At 38.8% G+C, this 17,738-nt stretch overlaps 1 protein-coding gene across 2 annotated transcripts; it reads left to right on the forward strand.

Annotated features, from left to right (window-relative positions):
* The first annotated feature begins 794 nt into the window (after nt 1-794).
* stam2 (signal transducing adaptor molecule (SH3 domain and ITAM motif) 2) lies at nt 795-15,133 on the forward strand. 2 transcript variants are annotated; one of them, XM_026145092.2, is made up of 14 exons: nt 795-968; nt 2,963-3,047; nt 3,198-3,273; nt 3,697-3,792; nt 3,976-4,122; nt 8,255-8,321; nt 8,568-8,766; nt 9,631-9,725; nt 9,842-9,924; nt 10,011-10,098; nt 10,218-10,272; nt 10,400-10,547; nt 12,387-12,565; nt 14,269-14,610. In XM_026145092.2, the coding sequence occupies exons 1-14, from the start codon at nt 929-931 to the stop codon at nt 14,459-14,461; spliced, it is 1,551 nt and encodes a 516-aa protein (XP_026000877.2). In that variant the 5' UTR covers nt 795-928; the 3' UTR covers nt 14,462-14,610. The 2 variants fall into 2 exon arrangements, with proteins under 2 accessions (XP_026000877.2, XP_026000876.2); XM_026145091.2 differs by having other exon boundaries at nt 797-968; nt 14,266-15,133.
* The last annotated feature ends 2,605 nt before the right edge of the window (nt 15,134-17,738 follow it).

The following is a 17,738-nucleotide window of genomic DNA, read 5'->3' on the forward strand; positions in this document are numbered from 1 at the left end:
TTTTACATATATTTACTCTTTGTAATATTTAGCTATTTTTTTTAATTAGTTGTGTAAAAAAATACTCCACCAACCACTTAATGCATTTTACCGTTTTCAGTAACAATAAACTATTTTTTTTATTACATTCTTTTATATTGTGTTCTATTCCATTCTTAAGAGGTTAAACTGACCTGAACTACATCTAGATAGACACCTGTGCTTATGCTTTAGGGAACCATACTCCACAATAAAACGGCTCTTATGATGGCTTCTGCACTTTTAAAGAATTCTATGTCACTGTCATTGAAACTGAAGAGTCACAATTGACTGTACAAGAAGATGATTTTGGTTTTTGATGCTAGTGAAATCTGCATTAAAAAGAAATGCCTGAAGGTAATGCCCAGTTAATAACGTTTCACCATAGTGACTCTTAAAAATACCAGTTTCCCCTTTTTTGCTAAGGACCACTGCACTGTTGAATTTTTAAATAAATATGAGGACCCGTGTAGAAAAATTGTGGTGATATATAATAATTTATTTACCTAAAAGCTAATACTTTGTGGATGTATCATTGGGGCAACAATGCTGAGCCCACATCCATTATTACCCCACTAGATGCCAGTGTTTCTCTTTAACCATAAAAAAGGTGTCACCCTTAATTGCTTAATGTAATGCCACAGCGCTATATTTCCACTAAGTAAAAATGTAAAAAAACAAAACAAAAACAAACACAATTAAAGGAAAAGGTGCTACAGACTCAGTTGCTTAGTATTTTTATTTCTTATTTTTATTTTTTGTAAACAGGCATTATTGGAGACAGCCAAATTTCCGGAAGAGCAACTGGTGAGAGTTAGATGGACGAGGAAGCGATATTTGTTTAGGTTTAGCTTGAAGAACGCACGTACTTTTTTTCATCACAAAGTCTGCCTCTTTATAAATAGTTAACATGCCTTTATTTTCCCAAAATCCATTTGACCAAGATGTTGGTAAGTGAATTGTTGTCTCTTTGGCCCTTTGAGTGTGTCACAGCCAGAAGCTAACGATAGGGCCAGTCACACTAGAGGCTAATGCTAGCTTAGCTCGAGTTGTTTATTCGCTAGCGCTACGTGATAAGTTACTTTAGGGCTGCCAATTTTTGTTACAACACCATATACCAGTCCTGCTAGCCTTTGCTAGTTTGTACCTGACATATCGATGTGTTGTCGACCTCTTTTATTAAGTTTCCAGTTCATTTGTTAGTATCAGCGATTGCTTTGTAAGAAAAAAAACTTGGTGATTCATATAAACTCACAGGATAACCGCCATTACAAGATCAGCTGATCCCAAATCAACTCAAAATACGTTTATGGTTCTATTTTTATCTACTTTATCACACAAATACCATTCGTTTAAATCTCCTTTATCTTTTTTCTGTTTTCGTTGAAGCGTATACTTTGTTGATGCTCGAAAACAGTGAAATCCCCATTGCGGTTCACTTGACGTCTCACTTGGGAGGATTTGGTGTTTTCCTTTGTTTTATGTAGAAACTAAATGAGGTTTACATTTTGGTGTATTGGTTAGACAAAAAAAGAAGTGGATTGAAGATGTGTCCGTGGGCTGCAATTGTTAGTGATGCCTGTTTTCAGTATTTGGAGTTGATACGTCATTGGATAGTTAAATGTGAAAATAATATAGTAATGAGTCATTAATGATTACAGTTGTTGAAACCTTTTTTCTCTCCGGCTGATGATTAATTAGAAAAGCTTGGTCAAGACTAATTAATCAATCACTCTCTGGCCTTTCGGGTTTGGTTGTTATCTGTCTGTATTCAGATGGGTGTAAAATTAAAGGAAAACTCTGAATGTTTCACCCCAGCATGGCGATAATCCTGCTGATTTAACATATTGTGGCAGTCTTCTGCTGGCATTGTTTGGGTCAGCATGTCCCTTTAACGAGAACTGTCAGTGAAAACAATAATAATCGCAATAATCGCTGATGTCCTATGACCTTCCTGTTCTGATGAATAGTCTCTTCCCACATGGCAAACGGGTTATCTATAAGGTATATGAGTTAAATAATATGGACTTCACACTCGTGAGCTCCTAACCCAGTTGAACATTTATGGAAGATTTTGGACCAGTGTGTTAAACCTCACTTTCTACCACCATTTTTTAAACATAAAATAAGGGGATATGTATGTTATTTATTTATTTATTTTTAAAGGGTGTTGTTTTCCTGTAGTTGAGGTCTAGAGTCTTGGAAAATCCATGCCAAGCCTTTCTAATGACCCAGCACCTTTCTAAGACATTTTATATCGTGTTTCCCTTTAATTTGTCAGCTATCCTATGTGTTTTCCTAGGCTTATCCTATGTAAATTTTCATAGACACTTCCTGGCTGAACAGCTTTATCTGACTGTGCAACACTATAGTCCTTGTATGACCATACAATAGAGCACTATTGCACTAGAGAGTCATGGGAGTGACACTATGAGTCGGAAACGTCATACAAGTAATTTGCTACCAGCATATTATGAAACAGTGGCAGGTCACTTTGCATGTCAGAACACCACTTAACATCAATATAGTTTATGTTGTGATTTTTCTTTTAACTCAGAAGATAATGCAGTTCAGTTGTTAATGAGGCTTTTCTTTTAGCTTGTCAGCTGCTGAACGGGTCACAGTTTAAAGTACTTAAATATTTACATGGGATTTCTAAGTGTCTTGTCACAATAGGCCGTTAGGAACAGGTTGCACAATAAAAACAGCAACATGTAGTTGGCTTATAGAACTCTTCCACTCTTATTTTGAGTTCGATAGGTGACAGTATAACATAAATTAGATGTACAATGTGCCAGTTAAGGGCTTGCGGCTCATTTTTATATTACACCATGCATTTGGCATGTCTTCCCACATTTTCTTTGGAGATAAGCAGCCACAATGCCATTGGAGTTATTTTCTCACTGGAGCATATGCACTAAATCCGCATTTTACATATTTCCAGAGAAGGCAACCAATGAAAACAACACAACAGATGACTGGGCACTTATCATGGACATCTGTGATAAGATTGGAACAACAGCCAATGGGTAAGCTTGAAAGAGCCATCTTCCGTTGAATATTAATGGCACATTTTGATTTGAGCAGCCCAGTGGCCCCGGACACTTAATTTGAAAGTTTCATACTTGACGACATCAGCAGTACCCCCAATCCACAGGCTGTGTTCCCTTCTGTTGCAGACCAAAGGACAGCTTAAGATCCATTATGAAGAGAGTCAACCACAAAGTGCCTCATGTGGCGATGCAGGCTCTTAATGTAAGTTTGTTGCTTTACTATTTAATTTATTGTATAAAAATGCCATTACAAATAACTGCAAATGTTTAATAAATCAATAGATTGGGTCAAACACCTCTCTAGTTTTGGGGTTAGAAGTACAGTTTACTGGCATTTGGGCTGCAAACCCATTTCCTTTAAAAGGATACAGGAAAGTAGACCCTTTCCACGCCAGTATTATTTAAATGAAATGAGGACTGTGAGACCTGTTTGTCTGAGTCATTGTGAGCTAATACTGTCACATGACCTGCTCTATTCTTAGATTTCTGTCTTTAAATTACTGAGATAATTTCAGACTGTTGTCATCAAATCCCACCTCTAAACTCACCTGCTGTTAAAATGTACTGTAAATAATGAGTGGCTGTCTTTTTACTGCGATACTTATTTCACTGTCTTGGCTTGCAGTTGCTGGGTGCTTGTGTATCAAACTGTGGCAAAATATTCCACCTGGAAATCTGCTCAAGGGAGTTTTCCAGTGAAGTGAAGAGCATTCTTAACAAGGTATGAAAACTTACCTGGTTTGCGTTTCTTTTTTTTTTTTTCCTTTTTTGGGGTGGAATCTTATCCAGAGAATTTCTTGTCCATGTAGTCCTTCAAACTCAGAGGAACTTTAAGTTTAATGTTACAGTTAAAATCTTAACCAATGCCAGACTCCATAGCTGTTTGTTTTCATGTCTTCTTTAGGCACACCCTAAGGTATGTGAAAAGCTAAAGGCTCTGATGGTTGAGTGGGCAGAGGACTTTCAGAAAGATCCACAGTTGAGCCTGATTGGGGCCACCATCAAGTCTCTGAAAGAGGAGGGTGTCAGCTTCCCATCCCCATCCTCACAGGTATATTGACATGATGATTCTGAGAAATGTAACAAAGTCATTTAGAAGTCTTATACAGTCTTTACTTTGCAGCAGCTGCAACTGAGTTTTTATTTTATAATTCTTTGTCATACTTGATGCCAGTATAACAGATAAACAAAGTGTAAGTATACTGTATTTGCAGCATAAATAAAGGCCTCTTTTTGTAAAGTATCAGATTTTACATAAGCTGATGTTCTGTTAAACAATATTTCACATCACAATATAAACATTTTACATTGTGTTTTATAGTGACCACACAATCTACCTTCTTTTTTCTACTTGGAAATAGTTTCTTCTTTTAAGCTAGTAATATACATCCCACATCCAGTAGGGTTCACTAGCGTGCTGAGGCTGGAATTGTAGCCATGATTTGACCTCAGGCTAGTGTAGTGATTGTGAAGGTTCAGGCTGGGTGGAGTTTGTCTGTTTTGGAGAGTGTATATATGAGAGGAGCTTAGAGTGGAATTTCCTCTTCACATATTTCACATAATTCTTTGGAGGTTTATGTCATAGAGTCTGACTTGGTAATGGTAAGAGCTGCTTTCTAGTTTCTGTTCTGCTGCTTAATGTGTGTGTGTTTTTTGTTACGCAACAAATCTGTATGTGCCACAGATAAAACTGGACTTTGACATCAGTTTCTCATAAAGCATCTGACATACTTGAAGACTTTAACGCCAGAGGTGTGGACTCGAGTCACATGACTTGGACTCGAGTCAGACTCGAGTCATTAATTTTATGACTTTAGACTTGACTTGAAAAAATGTTCTAAGACTTGTGACTTGACTTGGACTTTTACACCAATGACTTGGGACTTGAATTGGACTTGAACCGGTTTACTTGAAAAGACTTGATATTTTACCCCAAATATAAAATTTAACATGCATATTATATAGAGATTGAAAATGTGACGTCATTCACGGGTAGAACCGCAAAGGATTCTGGGAACTCGTGGCAAGCGGTACTAGCGCACGCAGGCTTTCAATTGAAATCAGTTATACAGCGATAAAAAGAAACACAAAAATGTCAAGAAGCTGTTGTATTATTAACTGCAATAGCCGGTCGCATGACAGCCACGGGAAGCCGACGGGTAAAGAGATCGGTTGTTATCGGATTACCTCGTTGAAGAGAAATTGTTCGAGCCATGTTTCCGAAGTAACAAAGACGCGACGGATGGCCTGGATTGCAGCCATTCAAAGATCAAATATAACATCCCAGAACACTCCAGCTCACAGGTTAGTCTGCTCCAAGCATTTACACGAAGGTCAGTGTTTTTTAGTAGTTAATATGTCATTTTCATAACATAATTGGTGATATAGGTTACAAGCAAGTCTGGCGCTGAACAGAAATTGTCGTGCTATGCTCCTTTATTTATTGTGCATAAATAGTGAATTGTCCTGACACAATATTGCGTTTCGCTTCTGTTATTATGGTACATTGACAAAAACATATACTTTTATTCACAGGATAAAACAGGTTTTTTGTATCACTAATTGCCCAGTACGATTACAGCATACAGTATTATTGTCACTGCTACATTTCTGTGATGGGTACCAGAAATTATTTCCACTACTAATTAATTACCATTGAGCTCAAAGGTCCTATTAATAAACGGTTAATGAATGTGTATTTATGACGACGATTTGTGAGACTGGTAAACTTATGATACGTACGATGGTCTTTCGTTCTACACGGTGCGTTTCAAGGTCCTGCACCCATCGTCGGTAAACTGTACCTGGGCTTGTTGCAGTGACCTGAAGTTACTAAACTTCATGAGTGTATGCACTCACTCCAAGAACCGTGTAATTATAAATATGCATATAAATATGCTATGATGAGATAGCTGACTTCATCTAACTAGCAAATGTTGTCCAGGCTACGTTGGTGATACAGTTTTTTTTAATGTGTATATTTTTGTCATGCGATTTTAAAGCTGGTCCTACAACCGCATCCAAGAATAACATGCAGCTTATCTCAGAACTGTCGGTGAAAATTATTCTTGGAGCTAGGTTTAATTGAGCTGCATTTTAAAGAGGTGCAATTTCACAATTTGTGTATATTTTCTAAGTTCACTATTTTGTCATGTGTTGAGAAAAACACAGATTTAAAAATTACATGGTCTAATATTTACATTTAGCATATAACTGCAACATTATTTTTTCGTTGTGTTTTTTTTTTTTTTAAAGACTCGAAAGGACTTGAAATTCAAAGTTTCAGACTTGTGACTTGACTCGGACTTTTACACCAGTGACTTGAGACTCGACTCTGACTTGCCTGACATTACTTGAGACTTGACTTGAGACTTGAGGATAAAGACTTGAGACTTACTTGAGACTTGCAAAACAATGACTTGGTCCCACCTCTGTTTAACGCTAATAAAGCTGCCACTGAGGGGATAACTATTGTAGCCTTCAGTAGAAATGTAAATGTGCAACACATCCTTTTCCGCACAATAGACAACTCAGAGCATTAAATAATAAACAACGAATGGCAGTGATGTGAGTTAGGGCTGCGCTGATTTAAGTATTTCGAATAATTTGATGAAAAAAAATTCTCGACACATTCTTTGCTTCGATGGTTGGTTTAAGGCACGGCTCTGTGGCGCACCATTGTTACAATGGAAACGCCATAAGACTACAAGCAGACCTGCAATACAAACTTTTTAAAGGAGCAGCATGTGAATAAAAAGTTTGATATTAAGCGCACGCACACTGATAACACAACAGCAGCAGTGATGATGAAGCTGGTGCAGTTTAATGTGGAGCCAGAGTCTGTTTACACACTGCGACGAGCACATGCAGTTGAACTGTTAACTTAGTCTGAAACATGTTTAAATTATACAGCTTGCTGAGCAGCCGTCCCATTTTACAGGGGTGAGTCTAAAGGGGGACATGAGGTGTACTAGACCATGTTTATTATTTATTAAGATTTTCATACAATTTTTGAGATTTGAAATTGAAATGATGTAAAATACTGTTTTTTTTTTGGGGGGGGGGGGGGGGGTTGCGTTAATATTTAAAAAAAAAAAAATTACATCTTTTTTTCCAAGCCTATAAAAATATACATGGCCCAGTAAAACTCTGAGCCACTGATCTGAGGGTTGTTAGGTTGGACAGTGAATTATTGTTAATATTAATTAACGTTTACACCATCATAACGTCTTGTTTTCAGGAGCTCAAAAACTGTGCAACAAAGCAGAGGGCAAACATCAGAATGCTGATATGCTCACTTCTCTTCATAGAAGCCACCACATTCTCCTCTAAAGTTTGCAGTGAATGAGAGTTTGTGTCTGTAAAGACACAAACTCTCATTCACTGCAAACGTAAACAAGCAGAAACACATGTACACAAACTCATAAAGCCTTTGAGGAAGACAGAGTAAAGGTAAATGTTATGGCTTTGACTCTACTTGAGATTTAGAGATATCTTTGCATTTAGGAAAATGTTTTCTTTAAAAAATAAAATTGAGTATGACACGTAAATACAAAGGGTTTGTTTGTTTTTTGTTGTTCATCATGGATGAAACATACTGAAGTAGTTGATAGCTGCAGCCCTAATATCAGTAGTCTAAAATCCCTTCGATTTTATTTGCTTTCTCATCCTGGCTTTGTTATCACTGGCTGTGCTCCATTTGGCTCTGATGATGGTGCGCTGCATTTCCTTTTTCGGGATAGGCTGGCAAATGTGCCTCAGTGGAGAGCAGGTGGCTCATGTGGCAGCAGGTATGACATTTAATCTCTGTCAGCTAAGGGGAAAAAAGCAGCAGGCAGCGTGACTCAAGCTGTGGCAGCGTTTACCTGTTTATTTATTTACTTATTGTCAGTTTGGATTTGGCCGCACAAACTCAAGCTGTAATGAACCGGTTTTCATTTTTCCCGTTTCTATTGTTTAGCTTCTGGACATAAAATAATTAACGAGACTGCTCCTGGGAGTATTTGTGTCTAAAGGCTAGAGACACATTTCTGAACAATATGTGATACCCAGCATGAACTCCAGGTGGCACCGTGTTTTTAAAAACATTTTGGTTTTTCATTTAAAGTCTTTGTGCTTCATTCTCCCTCAGGTGCACTTATTCTGCACTCTGATCTGACCTTGTCTTTCTATACTGACCACAGGGTTCCAGCACAAAGGCCAACCCATCAACTGCAAGCAAACCAGTGGATGATGACGATCTTGCCAAAGGTAAAGTTAGTGTATTCCATTCATTTTTTTAAATCCAAAAGCTCTACACAGATTTCATAGAAAGTAATCTGATAAAAATACATGTGAAAACCTTTAAATTGATTCTCCGTGGCTGAAAATGTGATTGGAGCACCTGCCTTAGAGCCATTTGCATTTTGAAAATTAAATGAATCTGGAATGTGTGCCAAGTCTGTCTGTGCTAAATACCCTTTCTTCATTTCCACTTCTCTTGTTTATTTTCTTCAGCTATCGAGCTGTCCTTACAGGAGCAGAAGCAGCAGGCAGAGACACGCCCCATGACCATGACCTCTGACCCTCCAAACTATACTAATGGCGGTGGGGGGCAGGAGGCTCGGAAGGTGCGTGCGCTGTACGACTTTGAAGCAGCTGAAGACAACGAGCTGACCTTCAAAGCTGGAGAACTTATCCTAGTGTTGGATGACAGGTAATATTTTATAACACTTCCTGTCATGAATCAGCTCTGCTATATCCTCCCAACCAATAGATAGCACCGTTTTACCGACATTGAATGAAGATCTGGATGTGCAAAAATGAGTTTACTGCAGATGAGTTGTTTACGTAGCTAAAACTGAAAATGTTCATTATCCAGAGAAGGGGACAGGTCTGTCAGGTTAGAGGGCGCATTCAGCCATTAGCTTTGATCTATACTTTACCACTGAAAGTCCCAGAGTATGCACGACCTTTAAGATCAGACAGTCATGTTGCTATATCTTCATGGATGTTGAATATAAATACCATCCCTGCCTTGTAATTTCAGTAATAACCCAAAAATTGATGTAATGTCTAAATAAAATATAAAAATAATATATAAATGAAATGATCTGATGTCAAAAACTAACCTTTGATAAGTTATTATGACATGGCGGTAACCACTCCTTCATGCTCATTAACTGTTTTGAAACAGAAATTTAATCAGTGTGGTTCAAAGTACATGCAGTGCAATAGTAACATCTGTCAGTGATGATAATGTTACAAGGTTTGTTTGCCTGTTGGAGATTCATCCAGAAGTGTGAATATTTTTAATATGAGATATTATTTTTAGGACTTAAATGATCTGTAAATTCTGTTCTGCAAGTAAAACTAGGCAAACGTCAAAATACTTTTTCATACCAAGAGCTCTGAAAACTCACCATAACCGCCTTTTCTGGAGCTGCCAAAGACCACATCAGGGCGAGAATTTTTAGACTTCTTGTTGTAATGGTTCTGACTGGTATGAAGCTTAGCCAGACGCTAAGTATGGCTTTCTCTCAGCTGCTCTTTGACTTTGGTTTTATGTTTCCGTTTACAGTGATCCAAACTGGTGGAAAGGAGAGAACCACAGAGGAGTTGGGCTTTTCCCCTCCAACTTTGTCACAACCAATCTGAATGCAGAGCCAGAGCCAGGTTGGTAGCTCCTTAAGGACAGACTCTTGTTTGTACCTCCTGTTGAGCATATTGATTTTATTTCTAATCAGATTATTTCTAGAGCTGCTAATGTAATTGAACTTTTTCTTTCATAGTTACTTATGTTGATAACCCGGCGACTCCAGAAGAGACAAGCCTGGAAACCAAAATAGAGCCTGAGCCCGTCTTCATTGACGAGGTAGCACATTTCCTCAGCGATTCTTCATTTGCAAATCCATCTCTCAGTTATTTTACCAACACGTATCCTCTCACGTCTTTCTGCAGGCAAAGATGGACCGAACGCTGGCACTGCTGCAGAATACAGATCCTGCAGATTCCACTCCTGACTCCCTAGAGCTGATCCAGCTGGAGGGTAAAAACTTTAATGCCACTCTAAATCTAGTCAAACTGTCGCTGTCAGCTGCAGTCAGTGTGAGCCGTGCTTTTGCTTTCTAACCTCATTTCTCCTTTTCTCTCCGTGGATGTAAACAGGTGCATGTGCACAGATGAACCCACTGATTGATGAGAAGCTGCAGGAGATTGACAGGTAATGTGTTAATTATATAACATTTCTCTATTATTAATCAGATTGATCATAATCACGATATGCATAGCAAATGCAAAAGGTTCTTCATCCAGTACTTGGGACTAATGTTTGTTTGTGTGTGTTGCAGGAATCACTCAGAGTTATCAGAGTTGAATGTGAAGGTTTTGGAGGCACTGGAGCTTTACAACAAGCTCATGAATGAGGCTCCATACTACTCGGCCTACTCCAAGATGCAGTCACAGTATCCTCCAGCCAGCTCTGCTGTGGGCATGCAGGTCAGAATAGTCTTACGTGGCTCTGATTGCTAAGAGTGACTCTCAGTCGTAAATGACGTCGAAGCTGAAACCTTGTATACATCCGTGATGTTTAGATAGCAAGCCGAATAGAAAAAATAAACAATGGCTGTTGGCAAAATATTGTTTGTGTATGTAAACATATGGAGAATCAGCAGGACGCAGAGCTCAATCATACATGTTTTAAGGATGTCTCTAACATGTCTCATTCACACATGTTTTGCCTCTAAACTAGTTACTAATCTTAGACTAGTCCTGATGGCTTGATATTCAGTCAGCATTTTTTTTTTTTTTTCTTCCCTGGAGAGCGTCACAGGCCGCCGGAGCTTTCTCAGCAGATGCTGTTTTCTTGGTGGTGATTAATGTCACAGTCTTTCCCTGGAGATTTAGAAAACTGTCCACTTCGCATAGCAGGCAAACACCAGAGCTCCTTGCAACTTATTATTTTCCTTTTTCCAACTGTCAGGATTTTATTGCACCTGCAGTAACGGGGACTTGGTTAAAAACAAAAATTTAAAATGACAAAAAATTCTGAAACTGTTAATAATTTAAAACGAGTGTTTTATCAGCATCATTTCTGTATGCTGAATAAAGACTGAACACAGCAGGTCTTCTGTCTGAAGATTATGTAAACTCAACTCTGTTTTCCAATATTATTTAATTTGTAATTGTATAACTGTTTTTTATATTATTGGTATTTGTTCTTTGAATATCTCTGTTGGTGCACGTTTCTCTAGAGGCTGGCTATTTGTGTAACATAGCTCACCAAATCTCATTATTTGGGGCAGCTGCTGGTGACCTGCTACTGACTGAGGATGTTTGTAGCATCTCAGACAATGAAGGTTGTAGTTTCTGGATGTAGCAGTCTCCAACTAGAGCTTAAAGGGTGGTGAAACTAAAAATAGCTTCATTATATGTCTTGAATAAATTCAAAAGATAAGGAAATTGTCATCATAGAGATTTGGATTATACAATTCTTGCGCAGTTCTCTTCATTTGTAATTTGTTTGCATTAATTTCAAGTAGCTTATACAGATTTCTAGGTACAGATGTCCCATAATCACACTGCTATAGGTTTTGGTTGGAGCAAAAACAACACAGCATCAGTTTATATAACATGAAGGATTTTCTTTTTCTTTTGGGGGGGGTGGTTAGTGGTCTGAAAGATCTAAATGACTACAAGTTGACTTAAACAGGGCTAGTCGAGGACTAACTCATGCCAATTTTTCAGCTGTCTGTTTAAACAAAATGCAACCAGAGCAATAGGAATGTGTTACAAGACTGCTTTATACCCATCACACTAACACTACTAACTCTACAGTAAGCATATTGCGAGAACTAGCTGTTTATTTAAAAAAAATAAGCTACCCATATTAACCACGTGTTATACTAAATAGGCAAAGGGAGAACTGTTAGCACTGTGACAGTCAGGAGGTGGCCAGTGCAAATGAGTTACCAACACAAGATAAAACTGGAAAATCTAATTTACATGTAGATATGAATGCATTGTGAGCAACCCTTCTCCTAATTTACCTTCCTCATGTCTGGTGGCTTAGATTTGGATGTTACAATTTATAAACTGTTACATATTCACTAATAAATACTACAAACCGCAGTATCGTAGCGTGCCGGCAGCTGCAGCATAGGTGTAGTAACAGGTCAGTATAAACGCCAAAACAAACCAAGCAGCACCTGCTGGGAGTGGTCAACCAGTTTTTCTGGCTCTGTTCTATATTTACTGGGAAATAAGTTCACTGCCAAACTCTGTTACATCCTTTCAGTGCATTCACTTATCAGCACGCTCCTCTCCTGCTCTTCTCAGGGCTACCTTGGACCAGTGGCACCCCCTTATCTTCCCCCATCCATGCCTCAGATCCCCTCTGCACAGCCCTACAATCTGCCCAGCGACCAGCCTGGACCTCTACACTCACTACCGCCAAATGTCTCAGCTCCACCCAACACCTTACCCAACAGCCAAACTGCTCAGCCGCCCTACATGAGGTAAGAATAACACCTCCACCCTTTTAACGAGGACGTTGAAAGTCAGATTTTTAATCACTTGATGTGTCTCCAAATCACCAAAAACATTTTAATTTGTACATCATAATGAACAGTGTAATTGTCACTGACATAGCCGTCACATCACAAGGGAAAATAACAAAAACTTGTGATACGCTTTTCTTCTCTCATAAATATACAGTGGTGTGAAGAAGCGTTTGCCCTCTTCCTGATTTCCTTTCTCTTGTATGTTTGTCACACTTAAATGTTTCAGATCATCAAACAAATTTACATTTAAACAAAGATAACATAAGTAAACACAATGGAGTTTCTAAATGATGGTGTTTATTATTAAGGGGGAAAAAAACAAAGTTATGATGACCCTGTGTGAAAAAGTGATTGCCCCCTAATCCTAATAACGGGTTGGGCCACCATTAGCGGTTTTACAGCCCCATGGAGAAATTTTAGCCCATTCATCTTTGCGGAATTGTTGTAATTCAGCATGAACCACGTTTTTGAGGTCATGCCACAGCATCTCAATCAGATTCAGGTGAGGACTTAAATCCTGACCTAAATCCAAGTCTTCATTTTGTTTTCGTAATCCATGCAGAAGTGGGCTTGCTGGTTTGTTTTGGGTCATTGTCCTGCTGCAGAACCCAAGTGAGCTTCAGCCTGAGATCACAAACAGATGGCTGAACATTCTCTTCAGGGTGTTTTCTAGTCTTCCAGGTCCTGAGGCACTAAACAGCCCCAGACCATGACACTACCACCTCCATATTTTACTGTATGATGTTCCTTTTCTGAAATGCTGTATTACTTTCACGCCAGATGTAACGGGACACACACCTTCCAAAAAGTTCATCTTTTGTCTCGCCAGTCAACGGAGTATTTTATTAGAAGTCTTTGGGGATCATCAAAATCCCCAAGTCTTTATCTTTTCTGTCAAACCTGAGACGAGCCTTTAGGTTCCTTTGGCTCAGCAGTGGTTTGCAGGCCATTTTTGCCCAGTCTCTTTATTATGGTGGAGTCATGAACTTGCAGGCATGCAGTTCTTTGGATGTTGTTCAGGGGTCTGCTGTGATCTCTTGGCTGAGTCGTCACTGCGCTCTTGGGGTAATTTTGGTCAGCCGGTACCTCCTGGGAAGTTTCACCGCTGTTCCATGTTTTCGCAATTTGTGGATAATGACTCTCACTGTGGTTTGCTGGAGTCCCACAGCTTTAGAAATGTCTCTGTAACCTTTTGTAGACTGAGATTATGTTGTTCTTATTGGATCGTGGCATGATGTCTAGCTTTTGAGGATCTTTTGGTCTACTCCGCTTTGATCGGGCAGGTCCTATTTAAGTGATTTCTTCATTGAGGAAAGGTGTAGCAGCAATCAGGCCTGGGTGTTCATAAACACTTTAATTTAGAAACTGCATTTTGTGTTTACTTGTGTTATCTTTATCTAATATTTAAATTTGTTTGATGATCTGAAACATTTAAGTGTGACAAATACACACAAAAAAAAAACAGGAAATCAGGAAGAGGAAAAACACTTTTTCACACCAATGTGTTACTATGGAAACACTCTTTTAGAAAACCGAATTTGATCACTACTAACAAAATCATATTACCTACCAATCATATTTCTCTAGAGGATGTATTGAAATGATAGATTCATGAATTTGTTGACCTAAATGTCACTTGTGGATTTATTTCACAGCAGTGGTTTGAACGCTCCATACATGAGCCAAGCCACAGGAGCTCCTTACCCACCTCAGGCAGGCATGACCATGGATATGTCAGCCTACCACAACTCCAGCATGCCTCCTGTGTCCTATCCTGTAGCAGCTCCCCCTCACCAGGCTCCTCAGCAGCAGCAGCAGCAGGCAGCATATTATCAGCAGCCTCTTCTGTAAAACTAACACAGGGCAGACCTGAGAAGATGCACCCTTCAGATATTTCAGTTGCTAGTTGTGTGTTCATTTGGTTTACCTAGCACGCATGTGTGTGTCAGGTTATTGCTTTAGGAAAATTCCTTTGGCTTTTTATTTTTGTTTTTTGTTTTGTTTAGTTTTTTTGTGCCTGTCAAGCCGAACAGGACACCCCCTGGAAAGCTGAAATAACTGATGCGTGTATGTAACGCAGGTCTGCTATGCATCCAAGTCAAAACTCGGCTACTGTATGTGAGGCTTAACACGGCACCGAGAGTTTTCTTAGTCTCCTCGTTTATCATGGGTGACTCAAAGCAATGCTGGTTTTCTCAAACATCATCAGTCGGCACGAAGAAGAGTTGGTTTTGCTGTACAGGACCATGCAACAAGCCGTCATTGTCTAATTTGTTTAGGAAATTAGCATATTACAAATAATACATCAACACCATGCTGTTTCGGAATTGAACTGCGAGTCTTCTTATTGGTTAAAGAGGATTAGTCCACACTAGCCTAGATGAGATAAAATGTTATTTTCTTCTTTGTTTATGATCTGTTCACACAACCTTGTCTGCAGACGCAGCATTTTGGCAGCCCTTAAAGCCTAATACATCGATGGTGCGATAACGTGCTCAAGTTGGAATAAAATCGAGTAAAGTATTCCTTGTAGCTCTGAGAGTGAAATGCAAGCAGCGTCCAAGTCTTGTGCACAAGTGTGGCTATCAAAATCTCTTTCCTGAGAGGGATCGCTGAGAAAGCCAGCAAAAAAAATTAAACAGCCTGCAAGCATGTAGAGTAAATGTGAATAAAAACACAATCATATGTTGTAATGTAGGCAAGGAAAATGGAACAGTTACTGGTTTGTTTGTTTTTCTTGTTTAAGTCTGCAAGTGGATTCATATGAAGGTATGAGCCGTTTATCCTGATCATCATCTTGATTGCAACACTCAGCTGATGTAGTTTATTCATCTGCAAAGACTGAATTCGTGAGTTCCAGCTCAGGTGCTCTCTTCAGCACAAACATGTGCAGGTACTTAAAAGGCCAGATCTCCCATTTCACTGTTCTCATCACCAGCCACCAACGCTGTAGCTGATCAGTGTCTCTAACAGAATTTAGAAGTGCAAACTCTATTTCTCAATTGTCAGATATGTTAACATTGTAAATAATTCAGAAATGACGTTCCCATAGACTCTTTGCCTTGTGCATTCTATGATTACATTTGACATATTTAATTATGTGTATGTGTGTGTGCACATTTGTTTTTTTTCTCCATGTTTGTGTGTGTTTGAATACTTTCCCAAAAAGAGGTTCGTTGTCAATGTAAAGCGACACTGACTTTCAAAGGTTTGGGTGAATGGATAATAGATAAACGTCTGAATGGGTTTGGTAGTCTGGTGAAATGCTGCATCTCTTCATGGTTCTAACATCATTCTGTCTCTTCTATGTTTTATGCAAATCCACAGCACATTCTTTAATGTGTATGTACTAAAACGTCATAATTGTCATCAGCATTGCCTGTACTTTGATATATATATATGTGTGGAGACATGAAAAAAGTGGGTAATTATTTTTACTGGGCTTCTGCTTTTACTTTTATTTTCTTGGCAAAATGTAAACAACAACATTTTTTTAAATACACAAAAAAATCTTTAGTCAAACTGAAGAAATAGATGTTTTTCCCTCCACTTAAATTAAGAGCTCTCATACAGTCTTTTGGGCTGCTGCAGTAACTCCACACTTCTAACTTTAGCCAGAACTCCATTTCTGTTAAGCACCTCTAATGTTAAAGGCAGTGTATATTAGATGTAAAATATCTGGATTTGTCAGTGACTTTGGCATTGCACCTTAGCTTTGTAAACATTTTATTTTACCACTGAATGCCTTGTTCTTCTGTAGAAATCAAACACAACGTTGGGAAGCGACTTCTGTCTCTGAATCCTCTGGACGTGTATAATTGTTTATATTTGAAATATCCCAGGAAACGTTGTGTCATCCAGGATTTTAAAACTGCTTTTGTAACAGAGCAAACTGTATAATATTCTTCAATAAATATACTTTGAAATAAGAGAAACGGTGTGTGTGGAAGTTGATTTTGTTCTTTTAGCGCCGATTCCTCTGAAGCTGTTGAAGTAATTACATTTGTACAATTAAGAGAAGGGTGATTAAAATAGAAACTGTCCACCTACAGTAATTAGCCTCTGCTATTCCCTGCACACATCCTCATCTGCATGACACGTACAATCCAATAATATGCTCTACCCAGAAGACATGATTTATTAATCGCACTTGGCCTTTTTATAGCTTCTTTTTTTCTTTCTATTGGATACACTGGAGGTTATGTGAATGCTAGAGATGGTTATGGGTAGCAAAGTGCAGGTAAAACTGTTCTTCAGTTGCAAAGTCAGATTCTTGCCTGCTCTTCCAGGATACGTGGGAGTGTGAATAAATGTTTTCGAGATTGTCTGAAAACAGCACAGCTGGTGCCTTGGTCTGCTGAGGATGGTTGAGAAGATTCCCTCATCTGTTGTTTGTCCTCGTGAGATATTTTTGAGTTGAAAATTGGCCTGTTTTTAAGTGAAGAATGCGGCACGAAACTGGTGGAAAGTGATTACGTAGGGCTGCAAATGTGTTTATTGGAATATTTTAGTTTAGCATATAATTTTACCTGTTTACAGTTACCACTTCTCATGAAAACATTTGGAGAAAACACACTTGAATATTCATGACTGAGTCATTCTAGCAGTGTGCCATAATAAACAGTAAATAAGAATAAATAATAAGTAGGACCGTGGTCGATCTTTATGGAGGTTACTGTGGTTTTATATACCTTATGAGGGTGCTCTATCAGTACTTTACTGCAGCCACCTTCATTTTGTTGCTTGTCTGTGGGTCAGATCACAAAAATGACCATTTGTAAAACGCAAGCTTCTGAAAAGTTGATAAAGAACCTGGCATCAAAGTATGGACCAATCTGAGAAATCAGAGTGAAATTAAATCTGTAGAGCAGTGGTGTGAAACATAAGGCCTAGGGACCAGGATCGGTCAGCAAAGATTCAAATCCGGCCCACTGAACAGCTTTGAAATAATGTGAAGGAGGGCATAGATTTTGGACTTGCAAGAGAGTCTGAACAGTAATTTACGGCCAGGGGCGGATCTTGAGAAATTTTCTTAGGGTGGCATGAGGGTGGCAAAGAAATCAAATGGGGTGGCTAAATCGAACCCCCCCCCCCCCCCCAAAAAAAAAAAAACCCACTCATGCAGGTG

Source organism: Astatotilapia calliptera, chromosome 16 (assembly GCF_964374335.1).
Source record: "Astatotilapia calliptera chromosome 16, fAstCal68.1, whole genome shotgun sequence".
Lineage (NCBI taxonomy): Eukaryota > Metazoa > Chordata > Actinopteri > Cichliformes > Cichlidae > Astatotilapia > Astatotilapia calliptera.

What these genes read in the sequence shown, in the direction of transcription:
- stam2 (XM_026145091.2), top strand. Translation starts at nt 929, where the DNA reads ATGCCTTTATTTTCCCAAAATCCATTTGACCAAGATGTTG. An exon ending in TGGCGATGCAGGCTCTTAAT is followed by an intron (nt 3,274 to 3,696) that starts GTAAGTTTGTTG and finishes CTTGGCTTGCAG; the next exon opens with TTGCTGGGTGCTTGTGTATC. An exon ending in GCTCAGCCGCCCTACATGAG is followed by an intron (nt 12,566 to 14,265) that starts GTAAGAATAACA and finishes TTTATTTCACAG; the next exon opens with CAGTGGTTTGAACGCTCCAT.